The following is a 21,424-nucleotide window of genomic DNA, read 5'->3' as shown; positions in this document are numbered from 1 at the left end:
AAAGTATTTACAAGAAACTGACACAAACCAACAACTACAGTTTAGAGATGCCAAATTATGAGGGATCTGAGAAAACACTACAGCAAAAATGACAGCTACAGAAACAAGGTCTTAAATCATGCTGTACTCAAAGACACTTCTGAAATCCAATGCTCTTGTAAATGCTGTCCTCTTGATGTCTTCAGAAAAGACACACTTATGTTTTCAGATGTCATTATTGCACAAAACTTCTGCAAGTCAGAGATCCCAGACAGTGTATACCTTAAAAATCTTCACCAGATCTAATTTTTTTAAATATGAAATGAAGTGAACCATACCTTCTCTTTACAGTGTTCTCCAGGTGCACAACATGCTACGTTAGTGCTTGGCAGCCAGCAGGAGCTCCAGAATAAAGAAAGTAATTGTTCACACTCACCTAAATATGGAATAGTAGGAACCATTTTTAAGCTTCTGATGTACTCTCGTGTCCTCTTATAATTATCTTCCTTAGACAGTAGATAGTCTAACTTCTCAAAGGTGGTCTTGTCTTTGCGATTCAAAAGCTACATAGAAAAAATGAAAGAGATCATTAAATTTTAAGATGAATCCATACAAAGAAAACAACAAATAATAAAATTTGTTGAATCACCCACAGTAAATGAAAGCACAGTCAAGTTAGGATTAAATTCATCATCATTAATGCTTCTGTATTTGTAACAGGTCTTTATTCTTCCTTTCTGGCAATGTATTAATGACACACGCAATGATTTGGATAATGAGATACTGATACACACTCTGTATGAGGGTCTTCTAAGACTACTTATCAAGTAAAGTCCTCTCAAGTATATAAGCAGTGGCTTCTAGAACAGATAGGAAATATTGGTATATTTTCATAGCACAAAACCAAGACTATAAAGAATCTTCAGGAAATGCAATCTGACAATTCAGAAGAATTCAGAAACCCTCAGAATTCAAACAAGACAGAAAAGACAATGGTTAAGGAATAACTTACAGCCCAGGTTTTGGTCAGTCTGAAGATGGGTGCACTTTGCAGTGCTGACACCACAGACATGAGAGAATGAAGGTTATTCAGTTCCAGAAGCTTCTGAAGAAAGGGAATAATAGCTTTTAGCACATCGAAAAGGGAAGCAGAACTAATTAATCTCAAAGTTGCATTAATAAAATACAAAGTTTTACTCGATGATTGCAGAAAACACTAAGCAAAGGTACGAGATCAATTACACTGAACTGGGTAGTTTTATTTTACAAGTAAAACCAGCAGATGTCATATACCTGTATCTTATTCATGTGGTAAAACATAGCTGATACGCTAAAAGAAGAACTTTAGCCTCTGTACTCCAACAAAAGTTCACAGGAGCAGTGCAGAAACAAACAAAAAGGAAGTAAGATTTTCAATGATAGTACAGGAAATTTGCACTTACTTTAGCTATCTTCACAAAATGGCTCAGTATTTCTGCCCTTATTTTTAAGGTCTGTGCTGTTAATATTTCTCGTACAACCCAAAAACTGACCTATAAAGTAAACACATGCAACAAAAATATTCTTCAGTTTTAATTCATAGGAGTAGCTCTATTTCACTTTATACTCAAAGACAACTGTCAAACAGTACCTGTTCATCACAGCAATCAAGTCATTTACCTGGTTAAACCTCCTAGTAAAGGCAACAATATTTGGAGCGAGGATATGTTTTTCTTTCTTATTCCATCCACAGCTTGCTAGTTCCTAGGAAACACATTTAAAAATTGCTTTACAAATCCATCATGTTTAAAAACATTTTAAAGTGTAAAAACTGATACACAACAGAAGCTGCTATCCGATGATTACTAAAACCAATTTGATGACTAGTCTAAGCAAACACTTTTGTGTTTTCCTGATGTACATAAATGATGTGATTTGTGTGTTCCCTGATACTAGAAAAAGACACATAAATATTCAGACACAGAAAGCCTCAGCAATCAGCCACAATTGATGGGTTTGAAGTTTCATTCTGCATCGATTATTTCAGTCCAGGGTTCCCTCATACGAGCAACTCAGCAGACACAGGAGTAAAAACTTTGCTAGTATATAACCTTACCTGGTTCAAAACTGAAGCTAAACATATAAATAAGCAAAATTAGTAGTAAAGAGTACAAAATTCAGCAGTGCAACCAGAGGTAGTAACTAGCTATTGTTCCCGAATGTCATCTTCATTATTACAATTAGTAAAACTTACATGCAGACACTACAGCCAGAAAGAAAATGTCCATTTTCCAACAGTTATTTCAGGCAGTTCCAACTATATTTAGACAGCCTGGCTCTTTTTAACTACAGATTCAAGTTACCACCTATCTATACAGTCTTTATGTTCAGATTTGACAAGTGGCAGATACATTCGTACTGGAAACGAGTTCTCCATAACACCAGTTCTAAGTTACTCTTCTGTTTTCAGACCCACAAATTTCAGTTTCAATCAAAATGTTCAACTTTCCAAATGTACGCTATTAACTTTAGATGCCTTCACATGAAAAGGCAGAGAGACAGCCAAGGAGAATTCTGCCGCTGAAAAGCACTTTGTACATTCTGATAAACAGAGCACACTCTTGAGATGTGGAGGTCTGCATGTTCCCATGTGAGCACCAGGAAAAGCATTTCCCGTTCCAAACGTATTTTGTATCCCAATGTTCCAGCATTTAAGCCTTCTGCAGATAAAAATGCCAATTCACATCTGTCAAGACACACATTCTGCACGTGATCTGGTCTTAAGAGCCTGGTAATCACATGCTGATGTGGAAAAATCTCAGTCACTCTACTAGGGACAGCAAAATCTACATTTATCAGGAAAATGGAAGAGGTCAATAACCTAAGGATATTAAGCAGTTGCCAAAGGGCTAGTGAGCAACAACGGAAAATCCTGTGCATGGTAAAATCATTTGACTAGGTTTAAAATTTGGCCTGAACAGGAAGATTGATAAGAGTAAGTGATCCAACATGCCCCTGCTGGATTTTTTCTAATATTGCTAAAACGTACTGTGTTCTAGAATTACACTTCGTCTTTTTGTATGGAAGGATGCAGGCAATTCCTCAATGCACACAGCCATAAGCAGCTTTCTAATCAAGCGTGCAAGAAAGCCCCAAAATTTGTGGAGTTTGCAGTTTACAGAACTTTGAAAGAACAAAAGAAAAGAGAACAAACCCTAAAAGTTACATTAGAAATGTAAGCATAGTTATTTCTGCTGGAGAACAGAGCTGTTAATCTTACCAAACTCTTGGAAAGGAACATGCAGATGTGTTTTTTAGTAACAGCTCAACCAAGAAGCAGAAAAGCGCCTCAGTAAGTGCTAGGTTTAAAGAATGTTTGTGTGAGACAAGGCTTGGCAACCAGAACTCCAAAATCTTAAGTCTTTCCATCCATGCATAAGCTCATGTTAAAGACTAAATCCTGAAGAAAAAACAAGATAATGTTCTTCCCCCAGACACAAAATTCAGCACTAGGTTAACTCCCTAAAGCAGCCAGCCCAATGGTTGCTGACTAATGAGCTTCTTCCATGCAATACAGGACGAGGAAGACTGACAAGGTAGAGTTCTGGTGTAAAATGGCAGACAACCATCTGCCCATGAACAACGCAACAGCCAGTAGTTACCTATGTGAAACCCTGCAGGTCTCAGTGGGGTAGTTTATCAAAGGGTATCCACACTTATGGACACAGAAGAATGAATACACCAACTTAATTTAAAAGGCTACAAGGCCTCAAACAAATGCAGACACTTACAGAGTATAAATTAAAATTTGATCTGAAGGGAAAATTTAACCTTCTTAGTTTAATAGTTTACCTAATAACAAGAGGCAGGTAGATGACAAAAACACAGACTGTATCTTGCTTTAAAACCTAGTCTTACAGTTGGCAGAATTTCACGATAGAAACAGATGTTTATTTCTGGCAAACAAACAATTAAATTATGTTGCTAATTGCAGTAAGATGAAAGGCAGAAAATACAACTAAAAACTAATAGTTTATAGCAACTGCTACTTATTCACAGACCTGTATTCTAGCAGAAGCTGAAAATACGACATTAGGTTTTTTCTGACTATTTCTCACTAAATTACATCTACCTGCCAACCAGAGTAGCACTTCAGGAAATTTCAGTCCCAGAAAGCAAAATGAAGCAATGACAAATGAAAAGAAGAACAGCAAATCAGTATTTGGTTTTGCTATGAAATTTTATGGCACAGGTAGTTATAACAGTTAAAGCAAATGCAAAACCTACCTCAGGTTGTATAGCTTTAAATACTGGCATATCCATCAATGTAATCTGGCTCTGCAATAAAGATAAAACTTTAAATAATATGAAGAGCTAATAATCATGTATTTACCTCTGTCTTTTAGTAACTACAAACCATACAGGCACATTTTCTCCACAGACCACAACTGACCAGACCTGAATTTGGCTTCCCCTGTCCAGGCTGACACATCACAAGCAGGAACTTCACCATCCTGAGTGGCTACATGTCATTATATTCTCTTACATTTACCGGCTGTAACTCAGTGAGGGTTATCAGTACCTGCAGCAGTCTCAGAGGTCAAACTTATGTTTGAAAGTCTTTCTGTTATTTAATTAAGGGCCCAAACACTAATGGCAGGAAGAATTATTTCCTCTCACAAGCAAGCATCATACATTTTACGTTCACTGGGCTGGAAGACAAAGCATTATAATGTGTTAATTAGTTATGACTGGAATATGCTTTAAAGGGGTCATACACAGATTCTCAGTCACTGATGAGCATGTCCTGATGAGACATTTTAATGCTGTTTCAAAGCCAATGATTTTGAAAAACAGCATTTATAGAACATTTTTAGCATCTGAGTGATTAAATACTTGAATTGCTTCAGTGATCGAATGATATTATGTATTTGGAAGTTAGGTAAATTATGTTTAACCAATAGGTTACACTGTGAGTGTATAAACCTACAGAGCTTTTAACTTTGTAATTTACATGATTTACATGTGTAAAAGAAACCGTCAAAAAACACTTTTTGGATCTTTCCCCAGCGAAGTTTCTCTGTTGGCCATTTTGTTAAGCTAACCCCAAAATAGCAAAAACTTGCTAATCTCCTCTCAAACTGCTCCTTTGATCCCACCAATTAAGAATTATAACTATCTACTTAAATGTAATTTTAGTAAGATTCAATTGAAATCACCAAAAAGGCGAAAGTAAAATTCAGTAGCAATGTCAAGCCACTGGTGTCCCTGTTGTATACGTGATCACTACCAGGGAATTTCTCCTTTGCTCCTTCTAAATTTTATAAAGGAACACAACACACTAAATTCGGAAATGACCTTAACTTGGCTCCATTCCTTTCTCTAAATATTTATATTCAATATAGAGATCTCATCTTCGATAGCTCTTTGCCCTGGTCTCCAGTGACCAAACTGTACTAACTACAGTAAACCCAGACCAGTGGTTATTTTCCATCTCCCCAAGTGAACTGCTTCAAGTTATGTGAAGCACTCAGACTACTACAGTCTTTAGTAACAAGAAATGATATGTGTAATTTACTGGCTGCTATTATTTACTGAAAAAAGAAGTGATCTGCTGCTCTGTATGGAACAGAAGCAGTAAACATCACTTGAGCTGTCAACAAAAAAGAGAATCAGGGTAAACCAATTAAATGGTTTTAACGTGACACAGGGAAAACATTGGTGTTAAAAGTTTGTGTGACCATATTAAAGTCAACATCACTTTTTTGTGAACAGGTATTATACGAACTTACACCAAATAACGGAAACATCACTTTGATGCCCAGAATATTAATGAAAACATTGAAATTTCAGTAGCTTTCATCCTCACTCCTTCATGCTACCAAACAAATTAACATATAACTTAAAAACAAGAGGTCAAGCACAAGAAGCATACGGGACTTCTGCCATTTGTGCAGTTCAGCCCTCAGTCTACTGCTGAAACCTTGTTATTAAGGAATGCAAATTGTTTCCTCTCTACAAGCTTCTTTCCTGCTTTTAAGAAACTGATTTTTCTGAGAAACTGATGTCTCAGCACAAAAGATGAGTGTTTGTGGTTTCAATTATATACACATATATATATACATGTGAAAAAGGAACCAGACTGTGGATAACTAACATCTTTAAACCTATGCTAGGGTCTTCTAAAACACTAGAAAAAAATCAAATGGCTTTATACAGAACAACAAATATGGCTGGTCAGGCCAGTACTGAATGATCAAATCCCAATACATGTTCATTTTGTTGAAGTTCACATAATCAGAAATTTGTTTCCAAGAACAGCAGAAGTTCATTTAAAAGATTTGTATTTTAAGAAACAGTTTTATCTATTTTTTAATATCCTGCAAGCCCTGAATATTATACAAGCTTAAATGCAAAAACCATTTCTACTTACTGCAAACTCCTCAGGAGTTACTTTCAACACATCAAACACAACTGCATCGTAGCTTTTATTGGCATAGTCTGAACTCCGCCCTTCCAGAGAATCTGAGCTGCTACTACCCTACAAAGAGAGAGCATTTGGCTTATCTGCAGAATGATGAATTTCATGTCAAATTCAGAAAACAAATAAGTGTAAAAATATTAAGAAATGACAAGAAAATGTAAGAACTTCAAAAAGCTTCAGGCACTGAGTTATAAAATTTAGTTTCCATGGTTCATCAATGTTTCCAACTCACTTTCTGCTGCAAAAACCACAGTGGCATTCAATTTTAGCTCCAGTAAATTTTCAGCTTTAGAAAGCTGTTTTTAAAATCATAAACTAGATAAAAGAGCTGTCACACTAAAGGAAACACGTTGAGATCTTGAAGATTCATACTGAATAGAAATCGTAAAATTAAATAGGCAAGGTAAAGAGTGGGTAGATCCGAATCATGCTGCTCTATCCATAACATAATAAAAAGAGCAGAACCTGTCACATCCTGAAATTTAACCCAATCTTAGCTCCAGGGTACTTTAGAATAGTACTGTGTGTGTCCTGCCTTAAAAATTAGTGCCTTGCTTTCCTTTTGAAGCTTTTCTCCTTGGGCTCCAATGCGGGCACTTGAGGTTCATTTTCCTTTCTTCAAGGATAATGTGATTTAATAATAATAATAGCATTAGTTTTCTCTTTTTTATCTTAAAACTACATACTGAATAAAAACTTATGCATGTATAGTCTTAAGCCCTCACACCTCGCTGAGGTTATTTGTTTGCTAGAAGAACACTGGTTTCAAATCAAGATGTTTTGGTATCCTAACTGATTGCGACTTGTAATTCTCACTTAAAACTGACTTGGTAGCAAAGAACTATTAGGCGGTAAATGAGATCTGATTATTTTTCTTTCCCTACAAAGTATCTGGGGAACTACTGATTAGGAAGCCTGTCATTTGTACTTGGCAAACCCAAGACGAGAATAAAGGGGAACTAGATTCAACCTGTCCCCCATCTTGAGAGAATGAAAACCTGTTTCTGTTAGTCTGAGGGCATTTATATTACGCTTGAGAAAATAATCCTCTGCAGGGCACAGCTGTATTATGCATTTTTTAGTTTGTTATAAGATTTTTAAAGATCAGCTCACTACTGAAGCAGCTGATTTGTTTCATGAAAATCAGGACAATCCTGCTTTGACAGGATTAAGTTGTGTGTGCAAAAGGCATAACTATGATGGAAAAACTTGCTTCACGCAGCTCTTCAGCTGTCTGAAGAGATGAAATAGAAGAATTTTTCAAGTTTTCAAGCAGGGAAGAATTTCAACAAAATGTTATCTGTTTTGAAAAAGCAAAAAAAACTTCAAATCATACATTTAAAGCATGTGCTTTACTGGGCAAGCTTTACTGTAGCCGATTGATAATATTTCATCATAATATTACATGAAAGAAACCAGCAAAATTCAGTAGGGAATCTAACTTCAAACAGTCTTCAGTTTGCTGTCAGCTGCGCACAGCAGCTCAACATCAAACTAGATAGCTCTTGGAAGCAGCACAACAGAGCTGCCTGGTCTTCAAAAACCAAACCAACTGGAATATTTCTGACTGGCTCTGTTTAGATGGTATGTTACATTGCTCCTAACTTACTAATAATAAAAGGCTGCTGTAGGTTATAGAGTAACAGGTCAAAAATGCCATTTCAGACTAATCTAAATGAGTAATCATCATCAACAACAATAAAACAAATTGGTTGTGAACACTGAGAACCATGGAGTGGTGTCAAAAATTACTCCTTTCTAAGAAAAAGGACTGACAGGACTAATAATGGAAGGGGCTTCTGTGAAAGCTGAAACAAATCAAGATGTTCTTTTTGATACAGAAGGACAACACCAAGTAAGGAACCGTACCTCTGGAGTGGCGGAGGTGACCATCACATTGGCCATGAGCTCATTCCTTTTATACATGCTCTCCCCAAGATGCAGGAAGTTTCAGCTCAGCCCGCACTGGTGAGACAACATGATGAAGACAGAATTCCTGCAAAGCAAATGTATTTATGAGGATAAATAAATAAAATTTAAAACCACCTAACAATACGAGAGATTCCACTGTCCTTTCTCAGAGAAAAGAACTTCAGACACAAGACAATCTTCGGAGCTAGTGTCTCTTTTATGTTTCAGGTACCAACTGTGAAAGAGTAGAACGATTAACTTACTGAAAATACAGGTGCTTTCCCTCAATTTTCCCTGCTCATCACTTGAATTAGTCTCAAAACTGGTGATCTGAGTCCCAGTGTACCTTCTTACTGTGCAAATCCTATTTGCAGCTGCTAAGCTTCAACTAATATCTATACAGACAGGTGTGCCTGAAAAAGCATTTTATGTCAGACCCCAAGGAACAGTTTTCCAGAGAAGAGAACTGGCCAACGTCATCCTTCTTAGCTGGAAGGATGAATCTCAAGGATCTCTGCTAATCCAGCAACAGCACTGACCGAAGTGAGACTTTTCCAAACTGGATTAAGCTGACAGAGGCAAGTCCAAATTGGCTTCATGTATGTGATGTACCTTAAGCTTCCTCCAGAAACCAAAAGACTGGACTGCAAAAAAATCTGAGTATGTGATACCACGAAGAAGCTGCCTCTATCTACTTGGATCAAATAATCTGTTTGACAATCTCTAATTATTTAATGAACACACAGAAATATAAAGTGTTTAATATAAAACTACTGTTGATCACAACAGTAATACTCATATCTGAAAGAACCAATCAATCTTGAAATAAAACACAATTCTGAGACAGTATATTCCTGAGTATTGAACAAAGGGAAGTATTAAGTATTTCTAAATATTCATCTCTTTGCTACTGGGAAATCAGATTTCACCTTCTTGGATATATGTTATTAGACACTAAAGGATATACACAGTATGGACATAGGTGGATATATATTCACAAATCTATGTTGCATCTCATTCAGGAAAAACAGAACTTGTACATAAATAGGCACAACTAACATGAGAACAAATGACATGATTCAACTCAGATAGCAATGGTACTCATAAAAGAATTACACATTTTAAAATAAAATCACTTATCCAATGACAACAGATACTTCCAATGACACAGATACACTCTGTGTCTCTGCATGTGTATAAGCTTGCACGCACAAAACCCAACAACTGCTTACAGAACTACCAAGTCAGCTCAAGCTCTAATTCATTTTAAATTGAGAAAACAAACAGCATATATGGTTGTTGCATCATTCCCCACAGCACACACGGATGAACCCTGAGGCAACCACTGCCACAGACTCCTGGGTACTCTTCCAGCAAAATCTGCAGCTCCTCAAATAAGCAACTTGGGATTCTGCCACATCTCCCTTTGCATCTCCCTTTGCATCCTCACCCTTTCCCACAACCCTCTCTCTGATCACACAAACAGGAAAATGCTAGGAAAGCAAGCAGCTGAGAATAAAAATAACCTCTGATTTTACCCCCTCGATAAAGATGAGGTCTTCACCCTACCTGTCACCTCTGTAAGGCCTTACATGACAAAACAACTCTCCCCACAATCTCATGGGCATACATGAAACAGATCTGTAACTGTGTTTCAAATAATGCCAGAATCTCCTCAGTTAAACTTGTCAAGAAGCAATTTCCTTTATCTTGTGTCTTGATAAGATTAACTCATATTTTGAGTACTAACAGACTGCATAGTATTTCTAAGGTCTGGAGTTGCTCCTGTTAATAGCCCTTAGAGATACTGAAGTGGAAAGTAATTTTCATGATGTAATTTCTTTAAAACGTGGCATTTACATCAAGGCCACAAAAATATTCTCGTCTCCTCCTTCTCCGCCTTTCTGACTCGGCTTTCCAGAGTGCGGGGGCTCAAAAATGCTCTGAAAGGGGAAAGAAAAATCCCATATGTGATCTTGTATCCTGCCCAAGCTCAGTTTTACTCCAAGTTTTAACATTCGATAAACCAGAGCAACAAAAGTGCTTTAATCTCTGAATGAAAAAGCACTAACATACTTCTGCTTTTCAACACCCAGTACATACAAAAAGCTGCAAGGTTAGATACTTTCATTCTAAAATGGACCAAAATGGATTTTTTTTTCCCCCAAAAAATGTTTCAAATATAACACAAGCATTAAATATGCACCACTTTATCCTGTGTGCATGGCTTCTCCAAGATTCACATCTCCTATGAAGAGAACTTGCTTGTTTTACCACCTTGAGGAAAGTCACAGGGAGCAATTACGCTTTTAAGTTAAATCCAAGTAGGTTTCATTCTACTGAAATCAGTCGTTTGAAGTATTTTCACACTTGCTATCATAGAAGGTATTATTCTGCAAATGAAGTTACACTGGAGCTACTACTAAGCATACTGTAACAAAAGGCTATCAGACTTCAGGCAGAAAGATACTAAAAATAATACCAAAGCTACTCCCCCATACTTACATGTTGGCAATTAAAGGTAAAAAGCAAAATGATTTGTAAAGGTAAAAAAATGACATGATTTCTTCTCATTGCTTTTGCAACTTGCTCTTTCAACTTGCTCAGGTTAATCATTAAAATCATTCCTTATACAAACAGTGCTGAAAAAAAAAATAATCAAAACAAAGAAAACTCCTTATCTGTTTGTAGGGAGGGTTCACAGGTACATTGCAGTAGATCTCATTCACAGATTGCCAGAAACAAAATGGATAAATCAGGATGCAAACATACATACCACCAGAGGTTGTCTGTTCTTCTTTGCCAGCTTAACAAACCCATTTAGACATGTAGTTCTCACTGAAGCGAGAGTGAAGATGGTGCAAGAACAACTGCAAAGTAAAACGAAACAAAAACCACCACCATCAAAACTGAGCACAAAAGTAATTCCTGTAGCCATTGTTTTACCAGCATTTGTCAGTTTTGGGCATTTATGGCAAAATTTCTTTAAAATTATGGCAAAAATTCTTTAAAAGCAGAAAAGCAGTTTTACATTTCTGTTAGTAACATGCATGTAATCCAGTTACAATTACCATAAGTTCATTCTCCTTTCTAGTTATCCAACTCACAAGAAAGTCACTAAAAGGCTCTTGAGCACAGACATCGCCTCTGGCCAAGGAAGTCCCTGTGCCCTAGTACCTGAAAGTTACCAGAGCAACCTGGGGAAGAAACTGTTCACACCGCTCTCAGCAAACATGAGAATAACAATATAAGCACCCCCTGATAAACAGCGTTCTTACTGATCTTCTTGGAGGAGGAAAAAATACTCAGCTAGACAGGCTTTTGATCGGACCTGGTACTGCTCCTCAGAGGACATGCCTTCCAGGATGTGGTATCTAACATCAGAATGATTAGCTGTCAGCAACTAGGATAAGGGAATAAGGAATACTGAAAGAATCTTGCTTTCTACCTCCAGCAAGATCAACAATACACTATTCCACTTCATTGACAATTGCCACAACCTAAGGACACATTTACAATAGACCATATAGAGCTCCATATTCAATTCTGAATTGTTCTTCATCATTACACTCATGTTCCTCTTTCTTCATTCCAAAACTATTTCTCCAGATGTTTACCATTAAAACATTTCTTTTCTTGAGGAACCATGGACAAAGTCCATATTCAGATGCTGTGGGCGTAGAGTACAGATGAGAATATGTTAGCACAGTTAACATCTTGGAAGAGGAAAATGGGACCATATTATGAAAACAGGATGAAAGAATAACGTGGCTACACTTATGCCCCCCTGTGCTTGCTTTCAGCCGCTGATGTGAAACTTGTATCTACATCACATCCAGCTTCAGCCCAGAGGCTCATAAGGGGGGAGAAGTCCCATTTATTTGTGTTATTGCTGAATAAAAAGGCAATTAGCAGCAAGGTATCCAAAACTATGCATTGCTCGTTCTCCATATTCCACTAAGTTTATCTGGTTTAATATCATCATTTTAATATTAAAAACAGAAGAAAAAGCAAATTTTCAAAATCCTTCTGAGTCTGAGACATCAGCTGTCTGTCAGACAGCTGTTCTGTCATTGCAGTGACAGAGCAAGCCAGTCTGGAAGGATTTCTAGAAGAGAATTTCTTTAAATCTTTCAAAGCAGCAGCTGGTAAGTGCTATGTGGATACTTGCTAACTTAGAGAAAGGTTGATGCACAAACCTCAGCAGCACTGAGCAACACTAGGATAAAACCATTTTATTCCTGACAGCATGCCCTCACAAAAGCTTAGTACATTCAAACACTGCATCATACCTCCACTTTCCTGAGTGCCCCTGCCCGCTTAAGTATCACCTCTCAAATCTCATTTCTCATCCCCTTACATATGATTTCTGCAAAGTGGAGCAAAAAGACCACATCTCCTATAGCAAAGGCAGAAAAGATCCGTGTGAAGCCCATTTCCTTCAGAAAATAGCAATGTTCATCTGCCATTCTGAGCCCTTTCATGACACACACTGCATGCACGAGCGCACATGTGAGACTGGACAGTTGAGTTGTCTAAATAGTCACAATGCTTTCTATGAAAAGGCTCTTTTCATTTCAAAAGTCCTTTTGAAGTAGTTCAACATTAGACCTTGGTGGCCATTTTGTACAACATGAAAACACTGAAGTTTTCAAAAGCCTAGATTTAAATAGTAATTGCCAACAGTTTAGTAAGAAAAAAGCAATTAGGCTGTAGATGATTAAAAAGCCACTACATTTACACAACTAAAGATCATTCTGAACAAAAACTGTCTTGCATATTTTCAGTATCCATTTCACCAGAAATTGGCTAATATATTCCATTATGCTTTAGGCAACAGTACCACCTATAGATAAAATAGGCCATGAACAGTTTTAATAGTTTCATGCACATTCCTTTCTGAGAAACTTCTTGCTATAGATAACGAATAATAATGAAAATGTAATGGAAATAATTTATGATTTTCTATATAAAGCCCTATATTGGGGTGTGACAAGATCCAATGACAATACACCTTTTGAAGGGAAACAGCACTCCAAAGTTCAGTGCAGCAACTTAGATCAGTCACTGTTATACTACCAGCACAAAGACAGAAGTTGAGCAGAACTAACACAGTAAGTGTGTCCCAGACTCAGGATCACTAGACCTGTCAATCTTCAATGGACCGAAATAGGATTTTAACCAAAACCACGACAAATATTATTAAGGGGCTGTGGATTAACTATGTGTTAACTCCACTGATTTAACTGTTCACAAACTGAAATCACCAAAATAAATATTCTTCAATAATACGAATCCCTCCTGAATAAACAGGCTGAAAAACTGATTCTTGCAGCATCTCCCAAGAGCTGCCAATGAATCATATCTAACTCATGAAAAAGCAGATTCAAGGTCATACAGGCCTGAGTGCACAATCTCATAATGAAAAGGCTCTTCGTAGTGCTCCTAAACTGTCAAAATTGATTTCAAAATTATTAAATATCTCACAGGATCCTTAGTTGCTAAAACCATGGAAGAGCAGGAGGCTGACAGTGCAGGTTTGAATGGGATCTACTTTTATCCTGATTATGCCCCATATCTTTATTATATCCACCGACAACTGAGTTCACCCTAATGACTGTTTATTATGTTTACAAGTTAACTACTAAGCGTTCTCTCCTCATCTCCCTATTCCGCTACCTCTACCATAATTTATTGCATCAAGAAGTTATGAGACAATCAACACGACTTGCGAAAGGAAAAGAAACATAGCAAAGTGCCATTTACTAAGTGAAGACAGCAGAAAGATCACAGTCTGGATAGTGAAACAAGATAACAAATACAGTGCAGGTTTCTAACAATTAGAAACCATTTGAAGAACTTTGTATAGACTGTGAAGTTTCACCCTCATCTGGAAATCTTTATATTAAGGATGAATTTATCTAAATAAAAATGCAAAATAACCTCTTCCCCTCTGCCCTGACTGAATGAGAATTCAAGGAAGTTTTATGACATACAGTATTGAAGACACCAGTGATTATCACCAGAGTCCTCTCTTGTTTTCATGTTCTATTAATATAGAACACATAACAACAAAAGCTTTAATGCTGAAAATCCCTTTCTTGAGCACTAGAAACTACTAAGAATAGTACACAACTATACTTGGCAATTTCGACCACCGCTGACAAAGCCCAAACTCTGCAGTAAACATCCACAAGACAAGTGGGAACCAGTGAGGTGTCTGTTAATTTGTCATTCAAACATGGATTTTCTGGGAAAGCGCAAGGTGAGTAAAGCTCTACTTCAGCTGGACAGATGTGATGCTCCCATACCACAGTGTTGCAGATACTCCTCCCCAGGTTAGGTTAAAGCTGCATTATGGTAAATTATGAATCTGGAATATATTTTCCACTTCTGCAAACCCTGAGTTCCATTCTCCTTGTGAAACCAACAAAGCTCAAGTAAAGCAGCAATTTCTCCTCACACATGGCATCCTGATTTACATTACTCAGCAAAACTAGTTGAAGCTTCATATTTAATACCAGTCTCAAGACTAGAAGCCACCTTGCCTGACACACAAAGCAGCATTAACGTATTTTGAAACAGTACAGAAACAATATATGGGAACTAGTAAGGACCAGTATTTGCAATATTTGCCACGAAAACTTAACGGTCTTTGTGGTTTGAGTGTTCTGTTAATAATAAGCTGGGTTTGTATTCAAATATTAGAAGCCAGGAGGAGTGTTCCACCTGCTGTACTACAAATGAGGGAATAAAAAACCCCGTCGCATTTCTTAAATGAAAAACAATGACTAGAAGCTACTCCAAAATAAGAAATCTAATATCCTTTGCTGCCACTTGGAATCTCTCATTCTGTGTCAGCCATAAAAACCTGTGGACTCTCCTCTCCAAATCTCATTTAATCAAGTTTTGAACACTTCAAAGGTTCCAGCGTTCCACTAGGTGGCAGCGACTCTTAACTTACTACAGTCCTGTTCTCAAAATGTCTTAAATCCTTTGTTTTAATGTGTATTCATATCTAAGAACAGGTACTCATCTTTGACAGATTAAGAAATGAAAATGGGAAAAAAAGTGCTTTCTAGGGCTTAGGGGTTTATGCAATTACTCTGAGAGCCTATTTTACAGCATCTCTTCAAAAAAGAATGGAATTTTTTTTTCCTCTAGTAATGAGGAGAAAAAAAAAAAAAAGGCAAGACAACAGTAAAGAATGCCTTAATTGAAAACAAATGGATGAAACAAACTCCCTTTTCCTCCCCTTCCCATTTTTTCATTGAACTAATACTGAGCACTGTGGTGGCAGAGGTTGATTTACAATAGTCCAGAAATTGGGAAACCAAAGCAAAAGCTTTGATGATTATTCATTTAATCCAACAAAATAATGGTTGCTATCCAGAACCAACCAGTTCTTCAGGTCTGAATCCTTTAGGTCAGTAGCTAGAAAATTGCTGAGTGATGGACTTTTGAGCACTTGATGAAGCCTATTTTGAATATCCTTGATGAAGGAAGCAAATTCTAAGAAACTGAAACATTAATATATAAAATGAGGGGAAAAGGGAGAAAGCACTGCTGCATAATGTCAGAGGGAACAAAGTGAAAAATATCTCTAGGTTAACAGCAGTAACAAAACAATAATTGTCCTTAGGAACGAACAAATAATAAAATAACCCCAAAGAAACGAAACAAACCCACAAGTTAAGAACCTCCTCTCCAGCATAAGTCCTGCCTTACAAGCCATTACCCTTCAAGCAAGCCTGCTGACTGCACAGGTTAGAAGGACAAGGCACATGCTTAGCAGAGTTATACTTCAGGGGAATCTCAATAAAACAGTCACAGCAAAAGAAATGGCTATCTGCTGCACTGCAGTATAATACTATCATGACTCTAATGGGACTCTAGATTCTCTGAACAGAAGAGAACTGACAGATACTTCTGTAATCTGTGGTATCAAACAAGTGAAAATAGGGGAATACCTGCTACTTCAATTACAGTTGCGTACTTACAGTGGAATAAGGTGGTTCTGCACTCACTCAACCCATTTTGCTGCACACCTCCATCAGTTGGTTGTTGAGTCTAGTTCTGGCTATTCAGCAGGTTTCTCTCCTGTTTAAAAGCATGACATCCCTGTAAATTAATAGGAAACAGGATTGTGGTGACCCTTATCATATAACTTGGTTCTTCTCAAACTGTGCATTCTTTACCCGAAATATGCACTCTGCTATTTTTGTTCTTAGCTCTCCCTCCCAGCTTTGATGGATAGTTCCCCATTCTAGTTCCACTGGTATGTGATAAATTCCCAAACTCAAAACTAAAGAATACATCACAGAGGGAAGAGCAACATTCTAGGAATTTCATAACTAAATATTCTCCAAATATGTACCTGTAACTCTTCCTCACTCTGCCACTCAACACAATATCCAAGCCACTATGGGTTTGCTTATTGGTTTTAATAACTTCTTTCAAGGTGCTTTATGAATGGTAAATGCTACTCATTCTCACTTCATTTTCCTCAAGACTTAACTAAACAAAGCAGAATGGACACAAAACCAAATACAATCATTCCTCTTTTTCTGTATCAGCAAATTAAGCCACAGCTCTTCCACCAAACATGATCAGCCACAAACCTGAGAAAATACTGTTTAGATAACTTGAGTGGTGATGTTTAGACAGAGCACTTCCCTTTTCTCCTCTTTTGCCTTATACCAACTTTTACAACAGCCAATGTTTAAGAAAAGTATATATCAAATGAGAACAAAAGAATATCAAAGATAGATATTTTCATGTGGAAGCTGACATGAAAATCCCGTTAAAGCCCAGGTTGCTTCGATAAAGTTAAAAATCACTGAGGAACACATGGTGTTACTACTGTGCCTCTACTGCAGCCTCTATTCTCCTTCTACTGTTAAGGAACCTCCACTTACAAAAATGTGTATCTTCTAGTCTTTAAATACGTTTAATTCCCACTGGCATCAGAGAAAGCAATCTTTTGCCAGAAAAGTAGCACCCATCCACTCAAAACTCATCCAAGCTCTGAGTATGCACACAGCAGGCACTCCCTGCATAAGCAAAGGATCCTAGTTCATAAAAGAATTCAAATGACAAGTTACACATGTGTTAGCATCCACTTCAGTATTTCAAGCAAAATTACACACATCACGTTCGTTCACATCCCATCTCAGCTTTGTCAGTCAGACTTGTTCCCAATTCAGTTTTTGTTTTGTGTGTCTCTGTGAGTGTGCTCCGTTCTGACTACTTCTTTTACTCTCAATGGCTTTAAAAACTACCTTTCCAAGTAAAAATTTGATACATCTGAAAAAAAAATTGCATTTGCAAAAACTCTGTGCTGGCAATGTCCAGTGTATCCAAACTTTTCAATTAGGCAGCATTCATTCTTCCTGTTTCTCCACCTCCCCCCATGCAGTTAAGAGTCATTTGGTATTGAAGACAGACATCTATGAGGCAGACAGAAAGCATTTATCAGAAACAGATACACACCCTCAGCTCCTGATGTCAGCAAATAGAAGTCCATGAAAACATTAACAAACAGGGAAGAAAAGAGCCTCTTGTTGGAAAAAAAAGGCATCAGTATTTGGAATCCTGTATTAAACACAACCTCTGCACCTTGCCACAAATTAACTGAACAACTTTTAAAGAGACAACATTCATTCAAGTTGAAGCATGTGTTTCACAAAACAAACCCAGTAAAAATAACTTTTTACAATAATCCAGTTTTCTGCTATAGCTGATGAAAAGCTTTGAGCTAAGGAAAATATTTAGGACAACATATGGGCAACATAGTCTAGTGCGAGGTGTCCATGGCAGGGGGTTGGAACTAGATGAAATTAAGGTCCTTTCCAACCCAAACCATTCTATGATTATGATTCTAGATATGAAGGAATGACAGGAATCAGGGAGGAAAGAAAAAAAAACAACCTATAAAAATGAGGTAATTCCAAACCACATCTTAGGTAACTATAAAATAGTGCAAAATCCTTATGTTTCATATTACTTGCTAAAGGAACTATTATAACTTCCATTAACCTTCCATCTTCTTCAACTTCTTTGGTTCAACATGTTCTGTAAGAGGGTATCTAAATATTTATTTTGGAGAAATTTATGCAAAACAGGAAACTGTTTCCAGATCCAAACATGAGAAAATACGTACTTTTTAAACTAATCTCTTTTCTTATTTAAAAAATCTTGTACTTCAGAGATGTGATACTTCTGAATATCTATTTCAGACTGCTTATGAAATCAACAGATGCAGTCAAAACAGAAAATCATTTAAAGCAGCATAATTTAACTATGTTATTTAAGCAGTCTTTTTTCCTTTGGCAAAGGACAAAAGTGGAATCTACATTCACATACCAGTTGCAGAATTTTTTATTCAACATTTAAAATCTGAAAACACTAATTGGCACAAACCCTGCACCTAAATCTTTCACTTATTCATCTTCTATCACTTGAAGATGAGATAAGATAAATTCAGAACTTTTATCTTCGTTTTTAAAATGAGGATATGAAAATGTGCATTATAATCAAGTATCATTTTCACCAAACGCTTTAGAACTTAAAATCTTCCTGATTCTGTCCACTACTTCCTTGCTATTTATTTATAGAATTAATCCTTTTTTTCCTGTAACACTGCACTGAGAGTTCATAATATAAAGTTCACATGGAAAAAAAAGCAAAGCTCAGAACTATGGCCCATCTTCATTTCTAGATGTCGTCCCTTTACTAAAATAAGGTAAATGAACAGAAAAACGAATAAAATAACTTGGTTATAATAGGAGTTTCCTTTTTTTTTTTTTTCTTCACATCATGCAGGACAGGCAACACACAGAAAACCCGCAAACAAGTGCACATAGTTCTGTCCTTATTACTCACACTTCCTGTCCTTCTCACACATGAAGAATTACTATTAGGCGTAGCATGAATGTTCAACATGAAAACAAATCTGACTTTAAAAGCATCTGTTGGCCATAAAGGGCAGATTGCTACATTCAACTACGATGTCTTCAAGGCAAGGAATATCTTTCCACATCGTAAAAGGCACCAAGCCAGACTTAATTTTAAATTTTAAATTGAATTTTAAACAGGAGGCCTACCAGAAATCTGGAGAGGGACTTTTTACAAGGGCATGTAGGGACAGGACAAGGAGGAACGGCTTTAACCTGACAGAGGAGAGACTGAGATGAGACCTTAGGCAGAAGTTCTTCCCTGTGAGGGTGCTGAGGCGCTGGCACAGGGTGCCCAGGGAAGCTGTGGCTGCCCCATCCCTGGCAGTGTTCAAGGCCAGGTTGGACACAGGGGCTTGGAGCAACCTGCTCTAGTGGAAGGTGTCCCTGCCCGTGGCAGGGAGTTGGAAATGGATGAGCTTTAAAGTCCCTTCAACCCAAACCATCCTGTGATTCTATAAGCTTTTTTTCAACAGTTAGACATGTAAGAGACTATGTTCCCATTTTTAGGTACAGAACAATAGACAACAGGCATGCTGCGGTTCTGCAAACGAGAAGTTCAGCAACAGTTCCTTCTCCAGTGCGTGGCAAACCCTTTGACATGCCGAAGCCAGCCCAAAAATTATTTGAAGCGATTTTAAAACAGATCTCAACCAACCCAAGCTCTATAACAGGACCTGCATAGAATCATTCACATGATATGCAAACAGTTTTCAGATTTATTCTGAAAGTCCAGTGGAGGATATGGCCAAACCCAGCAGGTTTCCACCTGCTCCCCCCGTTACCCTGCACAACACACATACCCTCTAGAAGGGCTCCTCCCGCTGCCCACCGCGCCTCGGACAGCTCAGCACCGCGTGTCCCAGAACGAACCACCGCAGCCCCTGTGGGAAATACCTGCGCGGGGGCGCAGCCCCTCGGCGGCCGAGGCGCGCAGGGTTCGCGCAGGCCGGGCGCGGGGGGGAGCGCGCAGAGCGGGCAGGGACCGCACCTTGGGCCCAGCGGCCGTTCCCGAGGGGCCGCCGCTCCGCAAGGCCGCGCAGGCACTCGCCGCCGCCGCCTCCCCTCAGGCACAGCCCGGTGGGGCCCGGCCCCGAGCGGCGTTCACAAGGCGGGGCCCCGCGCCGGAGGCCGCGGTGAGCGGCGCTGATCCTCCTCCCGCGCACCTGCCCGCGGGCCGCGCCACCGCCGCCGGTAGAGACGGGCTGCGCCCCGCAACCGCGTTCACCGCCCCTCCAGAGCGCCGGGAGCCCCGCGAGCTGCGCGCCCTTGGAGGGTGGGCTTCTGCCGGGCCCGTCTCCGCAGAGCTTCGGCCGCAGCACACGCCCGAAGCGGAGACAGCGACCGACGGGCGGGCGGGGGGGCTGCGGCGGACGGGCCCGTAGCGCGGCGGGGCGGAGCCGGGCGAGCGCAGCCGCCCCGCGCTGAGGTGAAGGGGTGGGGGGGGGGCAGGGTCCCACCTGTCCCGCTGGGCTTGTCCGCGTCTCACCTGCGCGGGGAAGGCTGCGCCCAACGTCACCCACAAACCCTCTCGACGCGGGGACCCCGCCGGCACCGGACCGGGGGTGGGCCACCTCAGGCCGCCCGCCGGACCGAGCCCCCCGCCCGCTGCTGCTGCCGCCGCGGACGAGGCCCAAGCCCGCTGAGGGGGGCCGAGGGGCGGCAAAGGGGAGCACTAGAGTGACAAGCCTGGTAGCCAATCGCTGCTGCGCACGGGAGCGCTAGCCAATCGGCTGCGGGGCTGGCACTGCGCAGGAGCCGCCGCCACCGCCTGCAGGTGCGCTGCGCGTGCTGGGCTGCGCCCCCGCCCTCCCGCCGGCGGGCCCGGCCCGGCCCCTCACAGGACGAGCCCGCAGAGGACGGGCCCTCGGCGGGGCAGGGAGGGCCTCGTGGGCCGCAGACCGGGCTCCGGGAAGGCCGGTGTTGTCCCTGCAGGACGACGTGCCCCTGGTCAGTCCCGCCCGCAGCTTGGCACCGGGCGGCGGGTTCAGGCGGTCCCTGAGGAGACGCAGCCCGTCTTATGCGCAGAGGCGGTAAATCGGTTGCCTCCGGTCACTGACCTTTGCCGCGGTGCGGGTAGGAACTCCTCTTCCCCGATACATCGAAGAACATCTCG

The 21,424-nt window shown here is 39.7% G+C and overlaps 1 protein-coding gene across 7 annotated transcripts in view; it reads right to left on the bottom strand.

The window, feature by feature from the left end:
• Positions 1-20,972, bottom strand: part of RALGPS1 (Ral GEF with PH domain and SH3 binding motif 1) — a 78,947-nt gene extending 57,975 nt beyond the window's left edge. For 2 of the 7 annotated variants that reach the window (XM_030506784.1, XM_030506790.1), the window contains exons 1-10: positions 20,798-20,964; positions 16,354-16,474; positions 11,130-11,223; positions 8,312-8,438; positions 6,392-6,499; positions 4,246-4,296; positions 1,639-1,722; positions 1,422-1,511; positions 992-1,084; positions 416-542 (exon numbers count right to left, since the gene is read on the bottom strand). In XM_030506784.1, the coding sequence (XP_030362644.1) occupies positions 416-542; positions 992-1,084; positions 1,422-1,511; positions 1,639-1,722; positions 4,246-4,296; positions 6,392-6,499; positions 8,312-8,368 (610 nt within the window). In that variant the 5' untranslated portion in view covers positions 8,369-8,438; positions 11,130-11,223; positions 16,354-16,474; positions 20,798-20,964. Of the gene's footprint in view, positions 1-415; positions 543-991; positions 1,085-1,421; positions 1,512-1,638; positions 1,723-4,245; positions 4,297-6,391; positions 6,500-8,311; positions 8,439-11,129; positions 11,224-16,353; positions 16,475-20,205; positions 20,276-20,768 lie in introns of those variants that run through there. The other 5 variants (XM_030506785.1, XM_030506791.1, XM_030506788.1 and 2 more) reach the window with 5 other exon arrangements.
• Between the last annotated feature and the right edge of the window lie 452 nt (positions 20,973-21,424).

The sequence above is a fragment of the Strigops habroptila genome, chromosome 15 (genome assembly GCF_004027225.2).
Source record: "Strigops habroptila isolate Jane chromosome 15, bStrHab1.2.pri, whole genome shotgun sequence".
NCBI lineage: Eukaryota > Metazoa > Chordata > Aves > Psittaciformes > Psittacidae > Strigops > Strigops habroptila.
Note: the sequence above shows the minus strand (reverse complement) of the source record. Positions and strands in the feature narration are given on the sequence as shown.